Consider the following 19,655-nt stretch of genomic DNA (forward strand, 5'->3'; position numbering starts at 1 on the left):
TTTTTTTTATATATAAACTACAATGTTATGATTGCTAATTTTAAAGGTGCAGTAAATTGGCATTTCCAGATAAAGGTAGATAAAATGGTACAACATTAAGGATAAAGAACAATACATTTTTAACATTTTTTTTGATCGCTGAATTTTTCCATGAAATAAATTCACCTTCACTCCAATATATCTTCCAGGAAAAAAGCTCCATGTAGAACCGGACAAGCGTTAGTACTGTGAGGGAAGCTTTAAATATTTTATACAGAAACCTAGAATGGAGAGTTTTTAGAAAGTTTGAATCCTTCTAAAAGCCTTGAGGAACTTGAAGTGTATGGACATTTTAACTGGATTTTATATGAATCAAGTCACAATAAATATGTAACAGTTAGAGGAAGAGGAATTGTGTACTGTATACTCGGCATTTTGTTTATTAGGGCAAATCCAATATTCATGTCTGTGTGCAAAGGACAAACAATACTAGATATAAAAAACAGGAAAATGGATGACAGGCAAAAGTACAAAATGATAAAGATGCAGAAGTATGAGGAGAAAAAATGTGGCATGCACACTAAAGGGTATAAAGAGACAGCTAACTAGATAAAGGACTAAAAACAGCAGAGGGTGGAAATATAAGAATCAGGAAATCCAACAATCACAGGAACAAAGATACAAAGACTTGAAAGGGATACAAAAGCAGGCAGAGCTCCTTACGACTGGAAATCTGCGACACAATTTTGCATGGAATAGATTATATTCAGCGAAACATCACGACTGGGATTAATACAAATACACCTCAGCTGTACAGAACCAGGAAATTGTGTTGCCTTAATATATGCCGTTAAACTGTAGGAGGGTTTTGACACAGGAGGAAGTCTACTTAGTCATATTGTACTTCACAGTTTAAAAAAACAGTAAGAAAGTACAGTCTGTGTAAAGCAAACAGGAAATATTGTAGGAGATTTGTTTCCATCGGTAAAAAAAAAGTTACTAACAAGAGCCATAAAGAAATAACAGGGTTACTCTTCCACAGCTGTGTGTTTGGGAGAGATCAGATTCTTCAGTCTAGTTCAGCATGTGCTCTTGAATACATATATAAATTCCCATTGACAAGGCCAAGCCTCTGGAATAAACAGTTTTAGAGCAGGGACAATGCTGCCAGATTTCAGATCCATAATTACACCAAGATGACTAACTTACGGAGGCAGAATCTCATCCGTGCAAGCACAAAGACAAAAGAAAGTTTATCTTATGTCATGGTTTAAACTGCAGTACTTATCAGCTAAAAGGCAATAGGTTAATCAGTAATCTTCAGAAAAATCTTTCACAAATCAGTGAAATTTCATTAGGGGGGAAAAATTCAGTTCTCCTAATACAGTATTAATACCGTACCTCCTTATTAAGTTGTTTGGAATTATAGAAGAAAAACATTTGAATCTATGTCTTACTTTGTCTTTAAAGATCCACTGAAATCAAATTTGTTCAAAATAAGTTTTTGGACCAATTCTCTTTATACGTATAACGCCGCATGTTTTTTTTTTCCCGGAATGTCCTCGTGTCCCGTATGAGCAAAATTCCTGTTGTGCGTGCAGATTAGTGTTTGTGACTCAGTAGCTCAGGGAGTTCAGTCTTTGCTCTGGTGGCAAGAGACAAGCAAACTACATGAGAACATGAACAATAACAACCTGCTCAAGCACACATAAGGCAATCCGGGCTCCTCTGTAACCATGGAAGCAGTTACCAAGGTGAGGAGCATTCTCTCACTTCTCTCTCAAAAACAGAGATACGGACAAAGAAAGAAGGAAAGGAAAGAACAATCTTCTTCACTTTTATGTGAGAACCGCTAATAAAAAAGGCGTTAAATGTTGAGTGAGTTTAACCCAGTGTTGGAGTCGGTCTGTTCAGAAAAGCAGCAGACAAAATGAAAGACGACAGGGTTAGTACGTGGACTAAAGGTTTTTTTTTAGTGCAAGAGTTGCTTAGGTGTGAGGATATAATGTGTCGCATTACAGCTTTCGTTTTTCAATTTTACAAAAAGGTCATTGGTTTAAATCCCAGGACTGCTAGCGAAACATTCATGATCTCTTAGCGTATCTCTTTCACATAATTCCTGATTAGAATTCTGTTTGAATCAAACTCGTGTTTTTTTCACACACTGTTTTGGAGCAAAAAGCCTGGCTCCGGTTCGTTTGACGATTTCACATTGGCAGTAGAGTTCACATGAAAAATTCATGTTTCAGCTGTGATGTGGATCAAAAATCGTGCCAAGGTACCAACCCTGAGACTTCCTGTAGGAAGTGATCCGAGTTCGGTTGCACTGGAACGGTGTCGCAAATCCTGTGAATGCGATTTCAACTCGTACTCAGGTCCGCACTTGTTTAGGAAGAACACTAACCCGTGTGTGTGTGTGTTTTAGCAGAATACACCATTAAACTCTGGACATGTTGCACAAAACACTTCATAGTAGGGTTTTTTTTTTTAAATTATCCAATATTTTATTTAGCTCAAGATCAATGATTTTTGTCCATTTTACCTATTTTCAATCACCATATTTCTGAACTGGTGTTATTTTTGCTGTTAGGTTTGTTTAATTATGACCATTTTGATCTAAAACAAACCAAATAAACCAAAAGCATCAATTTTGCCTTGGTGTGAAAGCACTGTTCAAGCAAGTGATGGTGTATCAGAGATCAGATTCATGGATCAATTATCCTGCCTTGGATGTAAAAAGTGTATAATGTTTACTAGTATGTTCGTACACTGCTAAAAATGTTCCTCGAGGCGTCTTTAGATGACTAAGGGTTCTTCACATTGTTAAAGAGCTCTACATGGAACCTTTATCCTGAGCACAAACCTGAAGAGCCCTTAAAGTCCTCATGAAGTCAAACACGCAGCATTATTCATTATTATGCTGAAGTAATTTCCACTGAAACAGGAAGTCAGGGTGGGATATATAGAGTCACTCCTCCACAGTTAAATAGCCAATAGTGTTTAGCATACCTCACAGCCAAGCCTAAGCATGTGCTTTACAGTTACTGGATTCACTTGTGGAGAATTTTTCACTCTGTCCTTCATCTGCTCTTCAGAGAGAATGCATTCATGTTATTTCTTCTTAACCAACAAACAGCCAGAGACACATTTCTGATGGCTGTTGTATGCCTGGTGGTTAAGATGTTTGAATGGTTTGAGTAGCCAAGGTGCCACCTCTGGGCCCCTGAGCAAGGCCCTTAACCCTCACCTTCTCAGTTGTATAAAATTAGATACGAATGTAAATTGCTCTGGAAAAGGACTTCTGTCGAATACAGTAAAATTTAAAAGCCACAAAATATCAAATTTAATTTCATGGGGACTTAAATTACAAATGAACCTTTCTTTTAATAAATGCTGACTATCTTGCTCTTGTTTATGGTCACTCGGTGCGGCACTTGCCTCACTGTGTGTTCGGTGTTCATGCTGGAATCTGCCTCTGAATAAAAGCATCATTTCAACGAATAAGCGATGCTCCTGAGGCAGAGCAGGCTGAAGGACCCGCTTCATCGTTGGCATGTTTGGAATGCAAATGAAAAGAAGGAATGTGACTCAACCACTAATCTGAACTTCACAGGCATTTTCGACCAAAGAGCATCATCATCATCATCATCATCTCTTGCGGGAGGACAGTAATTATTCTAAAAGACGAGTTAACAAAGTCTGCATTAATCAGTGAGGGGAAAGTGTTACATGGTTCAATCCATTGATTCTGCTGTGCACACCACCTCTACAGGTCTCCCTGGGGACATCATCTGCATAATTTTCTGTTTCTGCATTATCTTTAATAAATATCAGTGCAGGGATGTGGGTGGGTGATTGGACAGGAAGCACAAAGCATAATAAAAACACACTCAGGCAGGAAAATCACAGAAGACAATACGGTATGAATGATTTTACAGAACCCTTAGTGCATGGACATACAGTAATAAATCCCTCCATGATCATAGCTCAATTGATTATAAAAATAAATAAATAAATAATAATAAAAAAAAAAAACCACACAGCTCTCATTGCGACAGTAAAGTGATCATGATCAACCAGACTGCATCCGATCAGATTTGGGGATCTGTCCTGATTCTGTCGCTTTACATGTCATACTTCATTGTCCATTTTGGCTTGCCAGTTCCTTACTGTATATGGTCAAGGCTTCCTATCCTTGTTCACACAGCTAATTAGCATCGCCTGGTCCTTCTTTTCCCTTTGTAGAAGTTACCGAATTGTTTTGCCAGTAATTTGGTTCTCTGGTTTTATTTCAGTCACAGTGTATGAAAATTATATACAATGACAATGTAAATGTCAGACACTGAGATCCACATACACATTTGAATATAAGGTTCACTGTGGTTTCTTTTCGTATGCATCACACCACCAAATACAACTTCACCCGACAGAGCGCATTATTGTAATTGAGTTCTATAAACAAGAAATTGATTTCGTGTGACATTTCGGACACAAGATTGCCAAATGTTCTCTTTATTTTTGCTGCAGAAGAAATTATCCTGAAGAAGCAACGGTCAATTTGTAGCACGTCGACTAGTTATATTAAGTTATATATAATTCAGACCCTGATGCAGCGCTACGAACGATGCCCTACATACATCCCGAATTCAAATCAAGCATCTGCTGTATTTTTAGGGCTACATTCAAGGTTAATGAAGCAGGCAACAGAAATTAATTTTCAGATATGATTATTTTTGCACAACCAGAGCTTCTACAGCAAGAAGAAAAAAATGGAAGAGCACTGAAAAGGAAACAGGTGTTTAAAGAGGATGAGGTTCTTACATGATTGATGCTCTTCAGGGAACAGCTTGTTATATTTGAAGATGTGATGATTTACACTAAAGCCATGACTTCAACATAAAACGTGAGAACGTTGTCAGCTGATTCATTTACAGGATCTACAGAGGATTACGTCCTTTCAAATGATGGCGTGTGCTGCCTGTTGTGTGTATTTGGATTAATGAGTGTGAGGCGTTTCCACCCAGTCTAAAATGAAGGAGGAACTCGCATACTATATTTTATCACACCTCTTTCTTTCTTTCTGTCTGTCTGTCTGTACCCGTCTACTTGCTTCCCTCTGTTGGTCTCGCCTTTTTCTGTTTATCTGTCTATCGGTCAGCCATCTCTCTTTGTCTTGCTATGGTTTCTGCATTTCTTGCTCTCTCTCTCCATATTTCTTGTCTCCATGTCACTCTCTTTCTGTCTCTTTCAATAACTGTCTGTCATTCCATCTTTGTCTCTCTTCCTGTCTTCCTCCATCTCTATCTGTCTATTGCTCCCAAACCCTTTCACCTGCTCCTTGTTTCTCTCTCTCTCTCTCTCTCTCTCTCTCTCTGTCTCCCTCTCTCTCTCTCACACTCACTGTCTCTCTCTCTCTCTCTCTCTCTCTCGCTTTCCATCCATGTCTCTGTCTCTTTCTCTTCCTGGATGGCTGGAAGCATGGATACAATGTTGTGTGAGTGTGTGAGAGCAGTCGGAGATGTGGTGGGGCATGAGAATATCATCTCTGCCTTAAAAAATCCCTCTTGGTTCTATGTCTCCACTGGTCAAACACCTGGTGCCTTATAGGAGTAAAATCTTTATGTTTTTTAAAGAAGGGGTTGAAGAGCTAAATGCTGTTTTTAAGCCCAGTCTTGATGATTTTAATTACAGTATCTTTGTTTCATCTGATGCAGACATGAAAGGTTTTAAACGCGGCAAAACAGGGCATCTTGTTCGGGCCTGTCCTGAGAGGCAAAGTGACCCCAGGGTTGGACGCAGATGAACCTGCTCGGGTCGGTACCCCTGCGGCTAGAGTTTGGCCAACTGCTGATGGCCCCGGAGCTGCTGCTGTAGGAGAGTGAACTCTGAGCTCAGCCTGCAGCCCAGAAGCCCTGATCAACTGAACTGACCATGGAGAAGCCCTGCTTGAATTTTGATCATCAGGAGGAATTTGAAGAGTTTGTAGTTGAAGAGTTTGTACATGATGTCAAACATTTTAGAAGAGAAGAAGTTTTTGTGTATTTTTTTTTGAGTTTAGTGGAAATCTTTCGTCTGAAGAATCTGATTACTAAATTACTGATTACTAAAACTCTGATGATGACGACATGTAGAATGTGTGGTGTTTTTTTTTATGTTGGAGAAGTTTAATGTTTTACATTGTGAGTCTAAATGGAGCAAGAGAATACAACAAGACAGCTAAGTTATATGAACTGATAAAGTAAAGTAAAAGCGTTACAGGAAACCCACCACAATGGCAGTAATGCTGCCGGTTGGATGAAGGAGTGGGATGGGTTGGTGATTTTAAGTCACAACACATCACCCAGTGGTGGAGTCGTCTTGCTGTTTACTTGCAATTTATTCCTCGTTCTTATTCAGTAGATGAAATTTTAAGTAGAATGCTTTTAAAAATAACCGTGCAAAGGACTATTTAGATCAGAACCAAGCAGAACCTCATGTGGCTTCCTGTAAAGCCCTTAGGAAGTAAACCTAGCTTAAAAGCATCTCACTGCCACCTCACCTGGTCACCTCAGCCATGCTGAGAGAGAGATGTGGAAAGTCCCAGATAATACCTCCGTCATCTCGTGTTCTACCACTGCTTACTGAGGAAACGCTTCACAATGGATTCAACATTTACACACTGCACTTATAATACAGGGAAATCCTGGGAAATATATGACAATGATCAAAAATAGTGAATTGTCTCAGTAGGTCAGTGTTTATTAGGCCAATCTTTAAAGCTCTGTTCTGAAAAACAAAAGTGTGTGTTACATTAATAACAACGTTTTTTTTGCTCTAAATGTGCTCGTTTTAAATTCACACCCAGTATACACATCTTTTTTCACCTGCTCAGTCTGATCAGGACCAGCTGATGATCAGCCAGTGTATTTTTGTGCTGCTAGTTTAAATGTTAGATTTCATTTTTTGTTGTTTATATAAAGCATTTCATAATTTAATCCAGGAAAAGAAAACAGCTAGTATAGAACATTAGATAAAGTATTGTGTAATAGATAACATTCATAACAATAAAGTTGCCAGATATTGTATTTTTCTTTAGTAAGGCTGAATGGATCACAAACATGAACCATGACTTTTTGGTTTGTAATGTGTAAATAATGTGACCAATTCTCCAAGATTTTTCTTTTATCTCTTGTTCTTTAAAGCCGCTTCTTTAAATCTCTGTTGAAATGTGTTATCCTCTGGAGATAAGCTGTGACCTGCTGAAATCCCACGTATGGAAAAGTGTTCCACAGAGAAACAATATTAATGATTTCCAAAGGGACACTGTTCTGACGTTAGAGATAGTCATGTGCCTCTTAACAAGGCTTTTGGATGCTGTAAACAAACCAGCTGGGACTGACGGAGTCATAAGCTGATGTTAAATTTAATTGCAGTCTGCCGGTCTATTTAGAGAAGAATGAAGTCCCAAGAGATCTTCGATGAGAAGAGCTCCCTCTTCTGATTAACTGTGCTTTTTTTATACAAGGCTGTTTATGTGCTCACTAACATGCAAAATATTCAGTACAGATAGCCAATCACCTTGTCAGATGAAAATGGCTGTCCAATCAGATTCTTGTTCCATTAGATATGGAGAAAGTTATGATCATAAACGATTGAAGATGTATCGATGTCATTCAATGACATAGGCGTGGCCTATGTGCCTGTCAAGTTCAGTGAAGGAGGCGTGGCCTATGTGCCTGTCACTTTCAGTGAAGGAGGCGTGGCCTATGTGCCTGTCACTTTCAGTGAAGGAGGTGTGGCCTATGTGCCTGTCACTTTCAGTGAAGGAGGCGTGGCCTGTGTGCTTGTCACTTTCAGTGAAGGAGGCGTGGCCTGTGTGTATGCCACTTTCAGTGATGGAGGCATGGTCTCTGTACCCATCAGTTTCAGTGAAGAAAGCATAGCGTCTGTGACAGTCTTAGTGAAGAAGGCGTGACCTCTGACAGTAAGTCTAAGAAGGCATGGCCCATACAGTATCTGTCAATTTCGGTGGAGGCGTGTTCTCTGTGAGAATGAAGTGAAGGAGGCATGGTTTAATGAATTTGGTTTAGTGGTTAGGGTTAGTGGTTTAGTGGTTTTTATTTAGTTATAAGAGGTGTGACATTTGTGAATCAGTTTTAATAACGGATCCATGGTCTCTTTGCCTGTCATTTTGTGAAGAACGACACAGCTTTCCACTTTTCCCAATTTTCCCAATTCTGTTTGAAAATAAATGAAGTAAATAATTGAAAATAAACTAATTAAACAATGATGTATTTTACATTTTATGATGAGCACTGCATTGTCTCTGTATGAGATATACCCCTACACACAAACACACACAGCCCCCACACAGTGACGTTTGGTTGAAGAACGACCACTTGAGCTTCATTTCTATTTCCATCTGACCATGTCAGTGTTGATTTGCTCACAGCGACTGAGGCAGTGCATGTCGTCAACAAAAGAGTGACACAGACCAGAGAGTGGGAGTGAAACTCTGCACACAGTCTCCATTCATCAGCTCACATCCTTTATATGTACATATTTGAATCTTTCTCTAATTCTCTGACGTAAATACACACACAAACTTACCCATACAAGTTACCCCTGTATCTGAAGGTGCACAGAATTATGCACTTCCTGTAGCACAATATCTACCACATATTTTATCATTCCTAACATGATCATTAAGAAAAAGAGGGTTGGATTTAATTGAAGATAAATATAGGATTGTTCAGGTGAAAATGAAATGAAAATGATGTGTGGGGACGCCTGGGAAATTCCCATGTTCTCTGTGCTGGTTTTCCCCTGGGATCTCCGATTTCCACCCACCTCCCAAAAGTTACTAAAGCATAAACGTGCGTGTGCATGTTGCCTTGCAATGGATAGACATCCAATCTAGGCTATATTCCTGGCTCTCCAGCTCCATCACAATTCTGATCACCAGCTAGAGAATGAATAAACAAGCAATGAATAAATGCAACATAAACAACTTCTTTAACTACTGATAATGAAAGAATGTCTGTGAAACCCAACACACAACAAACTTCTACACTCTGATGCATCTCGTAGCCGATTAACGTCAAATCTTCAGCCTCTGCCCTTTTTCCAAGTCCTCTCTCAACCTGTGGCATTACTGAATTACGCACAGCTCACTCTCTTATAGCTGCTCTCTTATCTTAAGTCCACTTTGCAACACCGATGATACACCACTTCAGGAGAAAACGTCATTAAATGGATTTGAGGGAAAAGATGCCGATTGGTGAGACACTTTTAAGGAGAAGGTGGTGTGTCTCAATCTGGGGAGTGTATCTAAAAATAAAAAAGATTCAGTTGCATAACAAGAGGCTGCATGTCAGGCCACTGGCAGTCTTTCTGTTGTATGTGCTCTCACTCAGATGTAAGAGATGTACTAGTTGGATTGCTCTTCATGAGGATTTCAGACCTTCAATGAGAAGACGACAACTCCATGTGGTCTTTGAGGCCAACAACCTCATAATCAATACACAATCATCAGACTGTATCTGACTGTAGAAAGGACATTATTCATAATAACACCCTCTGGTGTTTATAACAGTTTATAATCACACCCTTCAGTGCCACCTAAATGAGGATGAGGTTCCCTTTTGAGTCTGGTTCTTCACAAGGTTTCTTCCTCTTCCATCTAAGGGAGTTTTTCCTCACCACAGTCATCACAGGCTTGTTCATTGGGGATAAATACAAACACATTTAAATATAAATCTAATATTAATCTTGAACGTTGGTTCAAGAATGAACTCATTCTCTCAGTACAGACCGTTGTTTCATTTCTGGGAGAAATCCAAACCACACAGTATGAGGGATGTCTCTGTGTGTGTGTGTGTGTGTGTGTATGTGTGTGTGTGTGTGTGTGTGAGAGAGAAGGACAGATTAACTACTGTAGCCCCTCTGAAAATCACTGTCAATCTAAACAAAGTACCTGCAGTTTGTTTTTCTTCTGAAGTGAAGGTTGATTAAGGAGAAATCAAATCCTTTCTTGCACAAAAGAGAGAAAAACATTTGTACAAGATTAAATTTGTGCACATCACAAAAAGAGGCTTAACTGCATTTGAAAGAGCTTCATTTTTTTAATTCTAGTGCTTTTAAATGTAACTTTTATGATTGAACATCGTTAAAATCATTACAGACACGCAAAAAAAAGTAAAATCCACAATACTGGAGTCAATTTTTTTTTTTTTAGATTTTCCTCACATTTGAGAGAAGACATGTCAGCTCGTGTAGACATCTTTGAGTCACGTGCATCGCACATGATTACTGCTCTCATAGAAAGTAAATGAATATGTCTTTTCACTTAAAATATGTTTCATCATTTTGAGTCGTATCTACAAAAAAAGCACAAAAGATTTTGCAGTCTGCATTGCAAATAATAAAAATGCCCTCAATCACAAAAAACGCTGCAATCCTGAACAGATTGAATTATGAACAACTTTTTTAGATATTAATCTCTAATTAACAATCATTCAAGCTTTATTTCCTGTACAAAATGAATGCATTTATTTGTCATTTTTATAAAGTGTTTTATAATGATCTAGCTGTAAATGTAGCTGTAAAAGGTTATCAACATCCGCAACATCTGCTGTGCATGACTGACTTAACTAAATGACTTTATCACAGCTCACAAGTTTCAGAGATACAAAGCTGATACGATGCACATCGGCCCATACCATGTAAACAGCTGAACCTCTTTCTGTGTGGCTTTATTGCTCAGATTTATGTTTAGGTTGGCCAAGTAACAGCCTGGATACAGGTCACATGTCTGAATCACCAAAATCATCATACCCTTCAGGATGCTGCAACACTCTGATGCTTTATTCCTTAATTAAACACTCTGGGACTGTGGGTCTGAGTCCCACATCTGCACTGTGCGCATGGAGTTTACATGTTCTTCCCATGCTTCAGAGGTTTCCTTCTGGTTCTCTAGATTCCTTCCTCAGTCCAGGACATTCAATTCAATTTAATTTGTTTGTATAGCGCTTTTAACAATTCATATTGTCTTAAAACAGCTTTACATTTTAGCTTTAAAATGTACGCAAACTGACGCAACAGTAGTTCAAAAGCATCACTAAATTTCTCATAATTTCCAACATAGTGTTAGTATATATATATATATATTTATATAAATACTCCTAAAAATATACTGAGGAGTAAAGAATGTACTCAGCACAAGGCTGCAGGCACTCAGCTGGCACCACACTGAGTCAAAAGATGATGCCCCAGGAGATCCAGGAGCAAATGTTAGCACTGCAGGCATTACAGATAAAGACAATAAGACTTACAAAGACTCTTACAAGCATCCTCCATTGAGCAGGCCAAAATAAATGGAATAGGCTTAATAAGTAATATTAGGAAAAATGTATTATAAAATATCATTTGGGACCTGATTTCAGAAGACAGTTTAAGATCCTCGATATACGCACAGGTCAATTGTGTATTAATGTGTTAAAGTTAAAGTTAAACAAGTAAAACCGTGACCTTAATTCCTCGTAGATACAATTCCTAGTAGTTTCAATATATTACAAATCCTCAAACTATAGAACTTGTCACATGTGATGGTGTTCCAAACTCAAACTCTGAATCCCGATTTTGTCACAAAAAGAAATGAAAAATTATCATCTGTCATCTTTCATGCCTCTATCTCCTATTTTATTCAGAAACAAGAAAAAGGAAGCTACTGTATGAATATGGAGAAATGACTGGCTGTGAGAACTATCTGTTCTGCAAAACTTGAGACAAAAAAAAGCTGTAGAATAGAATTATTTCTTACAAAAGCAATCTAATTTTTTTTTTTTACATTTTGTCCTCAATCCCTGGATTCAGGCATCTTCTGCATATGACAGCTGATGAATGTAAATACTAAAAACTATTGAAAGTACTGAAAGTACCCGTAGGACAGAAATCTGAGTACGAGTTCCTTATTGATGTTCATTAGTCGTTTTCTCTGTGAAGTTCTTGCTACTTGTTCTACAGGAGCCAGAGATCATTTCCACACTCAAACAAGTTTTTGTCCTTGAAATAAGAATTGCTATAATGCACATCTTCACACATTAGCACTACTGTCTATAGGACATCTTTAAAACCAATAGATGTTCATACTGAAACAAGGAGCCTAACAGTGGCTTGGCTTTTCTATCCCTGTGAAAGAAAGAAAGCTTAAAGCCCAAAACATATCAATGTCTATTGTCTTTTGATGTTGCTACAGTATTTTTAGATGCTCACCTATAAAACAGATTAGTTAGGAAAAAAACACCCTTGAAGAATAATGGATAGGAGAACAGAGAGAAGAATGAGGGAGAGGGAGAGAGAGAGAGAGAGAGTAAGTGTGTAACTGGAGCATGGTGTTGGTGGACTCTCAGGAGACGACGGTGGCCACCGAGGGTCGGAGTGCCCACAGACATGCCACACAGGCTGCCATCTGTGACAAGTCCTCAGTGCCTCTTAGCAAAGCTGCCCAGCTGGCACCCCCTCGCTCCGTTTGGCATGTAGCCAATATGAGCCTGCCCTCTCACATTAGCATTCTGGCTGGGTTTCAGACTCGGCTTTTCTGTGACTGTGGTGTATTGTGAACTCTGTAACCTTGACTGTGTAAGTATCCACTGTAGGCATTAACTCCTTCAAGTCCTAGCCTATTAATTAGCAAAAAATATTTAAAGAAACATTATTCAGTATCTTTTATGAGTTATTCAGTAGTTCAATTGTACAAATTGGCCAGGGTACAGATGTTCCTATTAAAGTGGCCGATGTGTGTATGTTAATGCTAAACCAATTCAGAGCATTTCCAGAACGCTCAATAAAATTTCATGGTTATTTTGAGAAAGCTTTCTGGTACCTTTTACAAAAGTCTACATACCACAAAAATTTCCATAATGTTTGTTTTTGTTCAAATGCCAACGTTATTGTGTATCATCATACACTTATCCAGCATCACATCATACCCTTACAGAAATTCTTCTTTTGTTATCTTACAGTATAACTTCTTTTGACTGTAGCCATCCTACACTATCTAATGATTTGAGTTATTGATTTAGCAGGCTGGAATGTAGCTGTTAAGCCTTTTCCACAAAAATATAAGCCATAGTATGGGCTATAAATTGGCTAAACCTGTAGGAAATGTCAACATTTTCCTCAGATATGCTGATAAATTTCCAAAAAAAAAAAACTTCCTATGAATAAAACTACACAGAAATTGCAGTTAGCATCAATCGCAAACCAAAATTTCATGTCTTGTGCTATATTGAGAAACAAACATTGTATCACTTGTAAACTGCTTTCTGAGGTAAATGGAAACCATGACATGGACACTTTTTGAATCATCATATGACCCCAGTCTAACGTATTGTTAGTTGTTGTCGATTACTGTTATATGGCCTTCTGGTACCAGTGCAAAGTGTTAGCTACAAAATGTGAACGTGTTTGTTAATGCAACTCATTTAAACTAATTAACTAACTAACCACAAAAGAAAAAAAGAAAAAGAAAAAAAGAGTACACTATCAGAGTTAGGGTATGTAAAACAGTACTTTGACTTATTATGTGGTGCATAAGGTATGTATTTTCAAATGTAGCTATAGAGAGACTGCTGAAGCATCTTCCTCAAGGGTTAAAGGAGAAACGAGGCCATTCTCTGAGATGAATGACATCTCGCCAAACATTGCATGGCTACAGTGCTTGAGAGAATCTAGGACAGCCTGAGAAATCCAAACACTCACAATGATTATGTTCTGTGGCTCTGACAACTGCTTATGGGATATTTTCCTGTATGTCCTTATTTGGCTATGAAATAGAGTTCAGAGTAGACTTACTAAAAGTCTGGAGGATGTGATCATTTGGCAGATGTGTGTGTATGTATGTATGTGTGTGTGGAGAATAACCTGCATCAGCATATGGTATTTCAGATTAACAGATTAGCTCATTAACAGGTGAGACACACCAGGACACAAGTCTAATTCTATACAGTGAGACAGATTTACAATCAAGCTCCACATCAGTGTCCTTCAGAATGTGTATTTCAGGGGTTTATAAACATTTTTATAAACTGCAGACAACATCCTCCAACCATTACACTTCCTCCTCCTTCTTTCACTGCTTTTTGGTTCAGTCTTTCCCCTTTGACGTTGAACATTATGTTTCCCATCTGACCCAAATAAACTAAACTTGCCCTCATCATTAAAGCAAATTTTTGATTTTGAACTTTCTCCTCAATCTAAAAACATTCTAAAAGTGTCATAGTTTGGGGGATGTTTTCTGCAGCAGGAGTTGGGCCTCTTATACAGCTACATGGCAGAATGAATACATGCGGTTCCTTCCCTTTGAACCTCTTCCAAAAAACCCACAATTTCATGCAACACAATGCAGTAACACTGCAAAATGAGTGAATGAGCAAAGCAGTTCCTTGAAGTGAAGAACATTGAAAAAATACCCACTACAGTTACTGTAAGAGACCAGAATAGTGGACCAAGCTCATGACAGAGCAACGTGAGAAACTAGCGATAGAGAAAGAGCCACTACACTTTAGACCGATTTTTGACAGCGGTAACGCTCAAAATATTTATTTATATTTATTTATCTTCTTGGATGCTACAAAGGTTACTGTACTCTAATTGTGATCGCTCCACAAAATAAAAAAAAGGTTTTGGTTGAAGTGCCTTGGTTTTTTTTATAAAAACATGCTAGTGCTTTACCGACAGCTAATATTCAGTCAAATTTTGAGTAATGAAGATTAAAGGTGCGGTGCACGATGTTTTAAAGCCAATGTTGGAATTTAAAATCACCACAAACAAACACGCCCCTAACCCAAATGGGTGTCACCCCTGTTTTGATAGCTCCGCCCCACACATACGTACGTAACCCAGGCAACTATTATGGCGGAACCTTCTGGGGCAGCTGGCCGAGGGGATATTTTTATCAATAAATGAACTCAATGAGTAATACTATGGAAATACAAATGTGTTTTTGTAGTACTATGTGTTGTACCGTGAAAGGTTTAGCTCCGTTTCACGCGCAAGATGTTCAGTTCTCTCCAGCACAGGAAAGCTGATTGTATATTAACACGTGTCCTGCTTCTTGCCTTATCGTAAGCCTTTTTTCACTTTTCGTTTTTATCCGCCATGTCAATGTTTCAGTCGCTTTCGGCTAATGTCACACATGCACACTGAACACTCTCTCCGTCAAATATTGACAAGACACGCCCCTTTCTGCTCATTGGCTACACTTTTGTTTTGTTTGTCGGCCCGACTCAGTTTTCTGAAGCATTTTTCAAACATCGTGCACCCCACCTTTAACCATATTTTAGAAATTTGTTCACTAATTACAACGATCACCACTGTAAATGTTTTACAGAGCCTAATTTGAGTATCGTGTCCATTACCCACAACCGGGCAATAAATATTGTCTGCATTAAACTATTTTAGGATTAACTTTAGGTGTAAAGGCACTGTATTAATTAACAGCTCACAATAAAAGCTCTTTAATACCTGTAAATAAAAATTAAAACTTTTTTTAAATTAAATCCGTATATTACACACATTACTACTGCTGTATATTGCACAAAAGCAGAATATTACACACTATTGTTATTTGCACTACCATGCACCTCTCACACTTTATGTACATAACTGATCAGTCATATATTCACTCACTCACTCACTCACTCACTCACTACCGCTTATCCGAACTACCTCGGGTCACGGGGAACCTGTGCCTATCTCAGGCGTCATCGGGCATCAAGGCAGGATACACCCTGGACGGAGTGCCAACCCATCACAGGGCACACACACACTCATTCACTCACGCAATCACACACTACGGACAATTTTCCAGAGATCAGTCATATATTCTGTATTCATATTATATACTCATACTGTCTATATTGTATCACATCATCTGCATTTTCTTGTATATTATCTTGTTTTCTATAGTATAGTGTTATTTATGTCTGTACTGTACTTTAGACAGTCACAAACAGCTGGAACCAAATTCCTTGTGTGTGTCAACACACTTGGCCAATAAACCTGATTCTAATTCTGATTCGGATAAAAGATCTTTGGAAAGGAAAAATTTTTTTTTTAAACAAATGCTTCAAAAAGTTTCAATTAGGAGGCAAAATAAATTCCTTTGGATCATGTGTACTATCTACACCTATAATTTACACAGATTCTAGGCAGTTTTTGGAGAAATCAGAAATGAGCATTTCATGCAGTTAAAAAAAATACAACAAAAAATCTCAGACAGCATTTCTGCAATTTGATATTTACTTCTAAGGTAAATTTATGAGCTCTACATCATCCGTGTGTCAAAAACAAAGCTTGCGGATTTGTTTTATTCCATGTGAACAAACAAATAAAAAACAACCTGCAGTAAACTACTTACTGCTCAACATTTTCACAATATCCAGAACTGACAGTATGTAAACATGCAAAAGGCATGAAAAAGATTACCAAATGAATGTATTCAACTTTAATATTATATTTGTTTCAGTATCATCAGTATCATCTATCGTGAAGCCTCTACACATCACGTGTTAGTTTTAACGTCATGAATGAAAACGGTTTATCCAGATGTATGGAACACATCTGGGAAATACAGCAGAGAGTGAAAAGTGTGCCAACCAAAACCTCGCTGTCCCCTAGAGATTAGACAGATTACAGGTAAGGGGCAGAGCGGTGTACAGGTAAGGGGCAGAGCGGTGTACAGGTAAGGGGCAGAGCGGTGTACAGGTAAGGGGCAGAGCGGTGTACAGGTAAGGGGCAGAGCGGTGTACAGGTAAGGGGCAGAGCGGTGTACAGGTAAGGGGCAGAGCGGTGTACAGGTAAGGGGCAGAGCGGTGTACAGGTAAGGGGCAGAGCGGTGTACAGGTAAGGGACAGACCGGTGTACAGGTAAGGGACAGACCGGTGTACAGGTAAGGGACAGACCGGTGTACAGGTAAGGGACAGACCGGTGTACAGGTAAGGGGCAGAGCGGTGTACAGGTAAGGGGCAGAGCGGTGTACAGGTAAGGGGCAGACAGGTGTACAGGTAAGGGGCAGACAGGTGTACAGGTAAGGGGCAGACAGGTGTACAGGTAAGGGGCAGACAGGTGTACAGGTAAGGGGCAGACAGGTGTACAGGTAAGGGGCAGACAGGTGTACAGGTAAGGGACAGACAGGTGTACAGGTAAGGGGCAGACAGGTGTACAGGTAAGGGACAGACAGGTGTACAGGTAAGGGACAGACAGGTGTACAGGTAAGGGACAGACAGGTGTACATGTAGGATCACCTGGACAAGGTGAAGTGAAGCAGTGGCTCAGGGTTCAAGAGCTTACCTTTAGGGAACGGGTTCGGCTGGACCACGTGTAGAAAAGCGCGCATCATGTTGAACAGCAGGCCGATCGGCCCGGGCTCGTAATACGCGACGGTTTCATAAACTCCTCCAGGCACCGAGCCGAAATCTAACGATGCCGCGGCGGCAGGAGCTCCGTGAGCAGAGCCGCTGGAGCAGCAGCAGCAGCAGCCGAGGAGCAGCAGCACGAGGGCAGGTGTGCACATCATGACACCGCGAACAGGGCAGCACAGGGCAGCACAGGGCAGGTGCGCGTTCACCAAATACACACCTGATTAATAACGTAGGGAGAAACGCAAAAAAACGGGCGCGTTCCGATTTAAACACGTGATTCACGCGATGCGGGAAAAAGAAAAACCCAGCAGGAGCGTCACGTCGTCATTTCCGTAAACAGGATCATGACCACGGTGTCCGCCGTCAGCGGCTTCCTCCACAGCACAAGAGCTCGTCTCTCCCTCACTCTACTCTTCTCTTCTCTTCTCTCCTCTCCTCCTTCACAGGCGTGATTTTTTTCTCTCCCAGAGAAAAGTATAGCTGCAGATCCAAAGCAGTGTGAAAGCACACCATCTGGCGGCCAAAACAAGCAACTGCATCTTTATGTGGCTCAATATCTCGTCATTATTCAAATGTAAGCAATTGTGATAGTGACAGAATAATGCAGAACCCTTCAACAGAAACATGTATTCATTCAGCTTACACTCTGATGGATCTGATCTAACATGAATTAGATTTTTACACAAAAGTCTGTCAGCTCTAGTGTCATTAAAGCACAAAGGGAAAATAACAAATACTAACAAAATTGTTGAACAAACTAATTGTAGCAAAAAGCTTTTAAGTAAAAAAAAAAAAAAAATCATGCTACACACAAGCCAATGCTCTATATACACAAAGCCCCACCCCCTGGTGAATGGACTTTTATGACATCACTTTCACCAAGGTTTTGAACCCGAGCTCCGGTTACTGTCTGTGTGGAGTTTTGGATTATGACATAAAATATGTGTGAAAGTATAAAAGTATGTTTGCTTGATGCGCTGTGATGGTCTGGCATCTCATCCAGGGTGTGTTACTTGCATGTACACACTGTTCCTGCGGTAGTCTCTGGATCTTTCCAAGTGAGGAAGGTCAAAAAAAAAGAATATTGCATAACCATGGTTTGTACAAAAAGCCAAGGGTAACTAGTACAGTACTACCACCACCATGCTTCTGGTGTTCTCAGAGCAATAGTGTTGGGCTTCTGCCAGACATAGTGCTTTGTGCTAAGGTGAAAACATTACAGTCTTTTGTATTTCTGACCGTCTATCACTTTAAACAATTTATTAGGCACCTCACAGTATATTTAGATTTGTGCAGAATTAGTCATTCAGAAATGATTCACTCAAATAGAACCTCAGTTGAAAGCTAATGCTGAAAACTCTGGACAACAAAAGTGCCCTGGTTGATTATATCTGCAGTAGAAGGAGAGAAGAAGGAAAAAAAGAAGGTAAAAGAAGAAGGAAAGAAGGCTAGACGAAGGGGGAAAAAAATCCTTATTATTCCTGGGTGAAGATGAAAAAAAACAACCTATTTTTCAGCATCAGAGTGAACAGGATTGTTGTACATCGACAGCACACGTCTTCATGGACGTGTGAACTGAAAGAGTCTGAAAAGGTCAAGGACTCGACCACTGTGTTAAATGGTATGAGAGAGAGAGAGAGAGAGAGAGAGAGAGAGAGAGAGAGAGAGACTGAGAGAGACTCAGAGGAAAATGTAACAGTAAGGCAGTGGAGGTTTTCTGTAAGGCGATTAGGTCTCTAATCCCAGCAAAGCACATGGATGGCTGGAGCTGGGTTTTACACACACACACACACACACCAGTTTGAAGGTCACAGACATAGTCAACACACTACTCACATGTCCTGGGCATTAAAGGTGCAGTCAGTGATTTTTATTTTGCTATCAGTTAGCTGAAACTTGCTACTCTTAAATGTTAAAAAGAAAAACGAACAAAAAAAACTCACCTGTTTAACTTTATCTCCAAAGTCCGTTATTGATTTCAGAGAGAAAAATGAATTAAATAATTGCAACACAGAAATTTTGAGTGTAGTTGATGTTATTTCCAAACGCTGGAACTAGTAGTAAATAAATAAATATAATAATAAATAAAATAACGTTTTAAACTTTTTTTTATACTATATTTGGATACTGGGCACATTTATCTTTCTAAACAGAATAGGATCACATTTATATTTAATTAAGAGATCTGTTCATTTTGTGCATCTGTTTAGTGCTAACCAAACAAACAGCACATCTTTTATTTGTCAAGATTTGTCAGAAAATAGTTCCCAATAA

The 19,655-nt window shown here is 39.2% G+C and overlaps 1 protein-coding gene across 8 annotated transcripts in view; it reads right to left on the minus strand.

Annotated features, from left to right (window-relative positions):
* Nucleotides 1–17,782, minus strand: part of prom1a (prominin 1a) — a 56,371-nt gene extending 38,589 nt beyond the window's left edge. For 4 of the 8 annotated variants that reach the window (XM_060884598.1, XM_060884602.1, XM_060884600.1 and 1 more), the window contains exon 1: nucleotides 17,311–17,781. In XM_060884598.1, coding sequence (XP_060740581.1) covers nucleotides 17,311–17,536 — 226 coding nt within the window. In that variant the 5' untranslated portion in view covers nucleotides 17,537–17,781. Of the gene's footprint in view, nucleotides 1–17,310 lie in introns of all 8 variants that reach the window. The other 4 variants (XM_060884597.1, XM_060884596.1, XM_060884601.1 and 1 more) reach the window with 2 other exon arrangements.
* Nucleotides 17,783–19,655: the final 1,873 nt, after the last annotated feature.

This window comes from Tachysurus vachellii, chromosome 13 (genome assembly GCF_030014155.1).
Source record: "Tachysurus vachellii isolate PV-2020 chromosome 13, HZAU_Pvac_v1, whole genome shotgun sequence".
In the NCBI taxonomy this organism is placed as follows: Eukaryota; Metazoa; Chordata; class Actinopteri; order Siluriformes; family Bagridae; genus Tachysurus; species Tachysurus vachellii.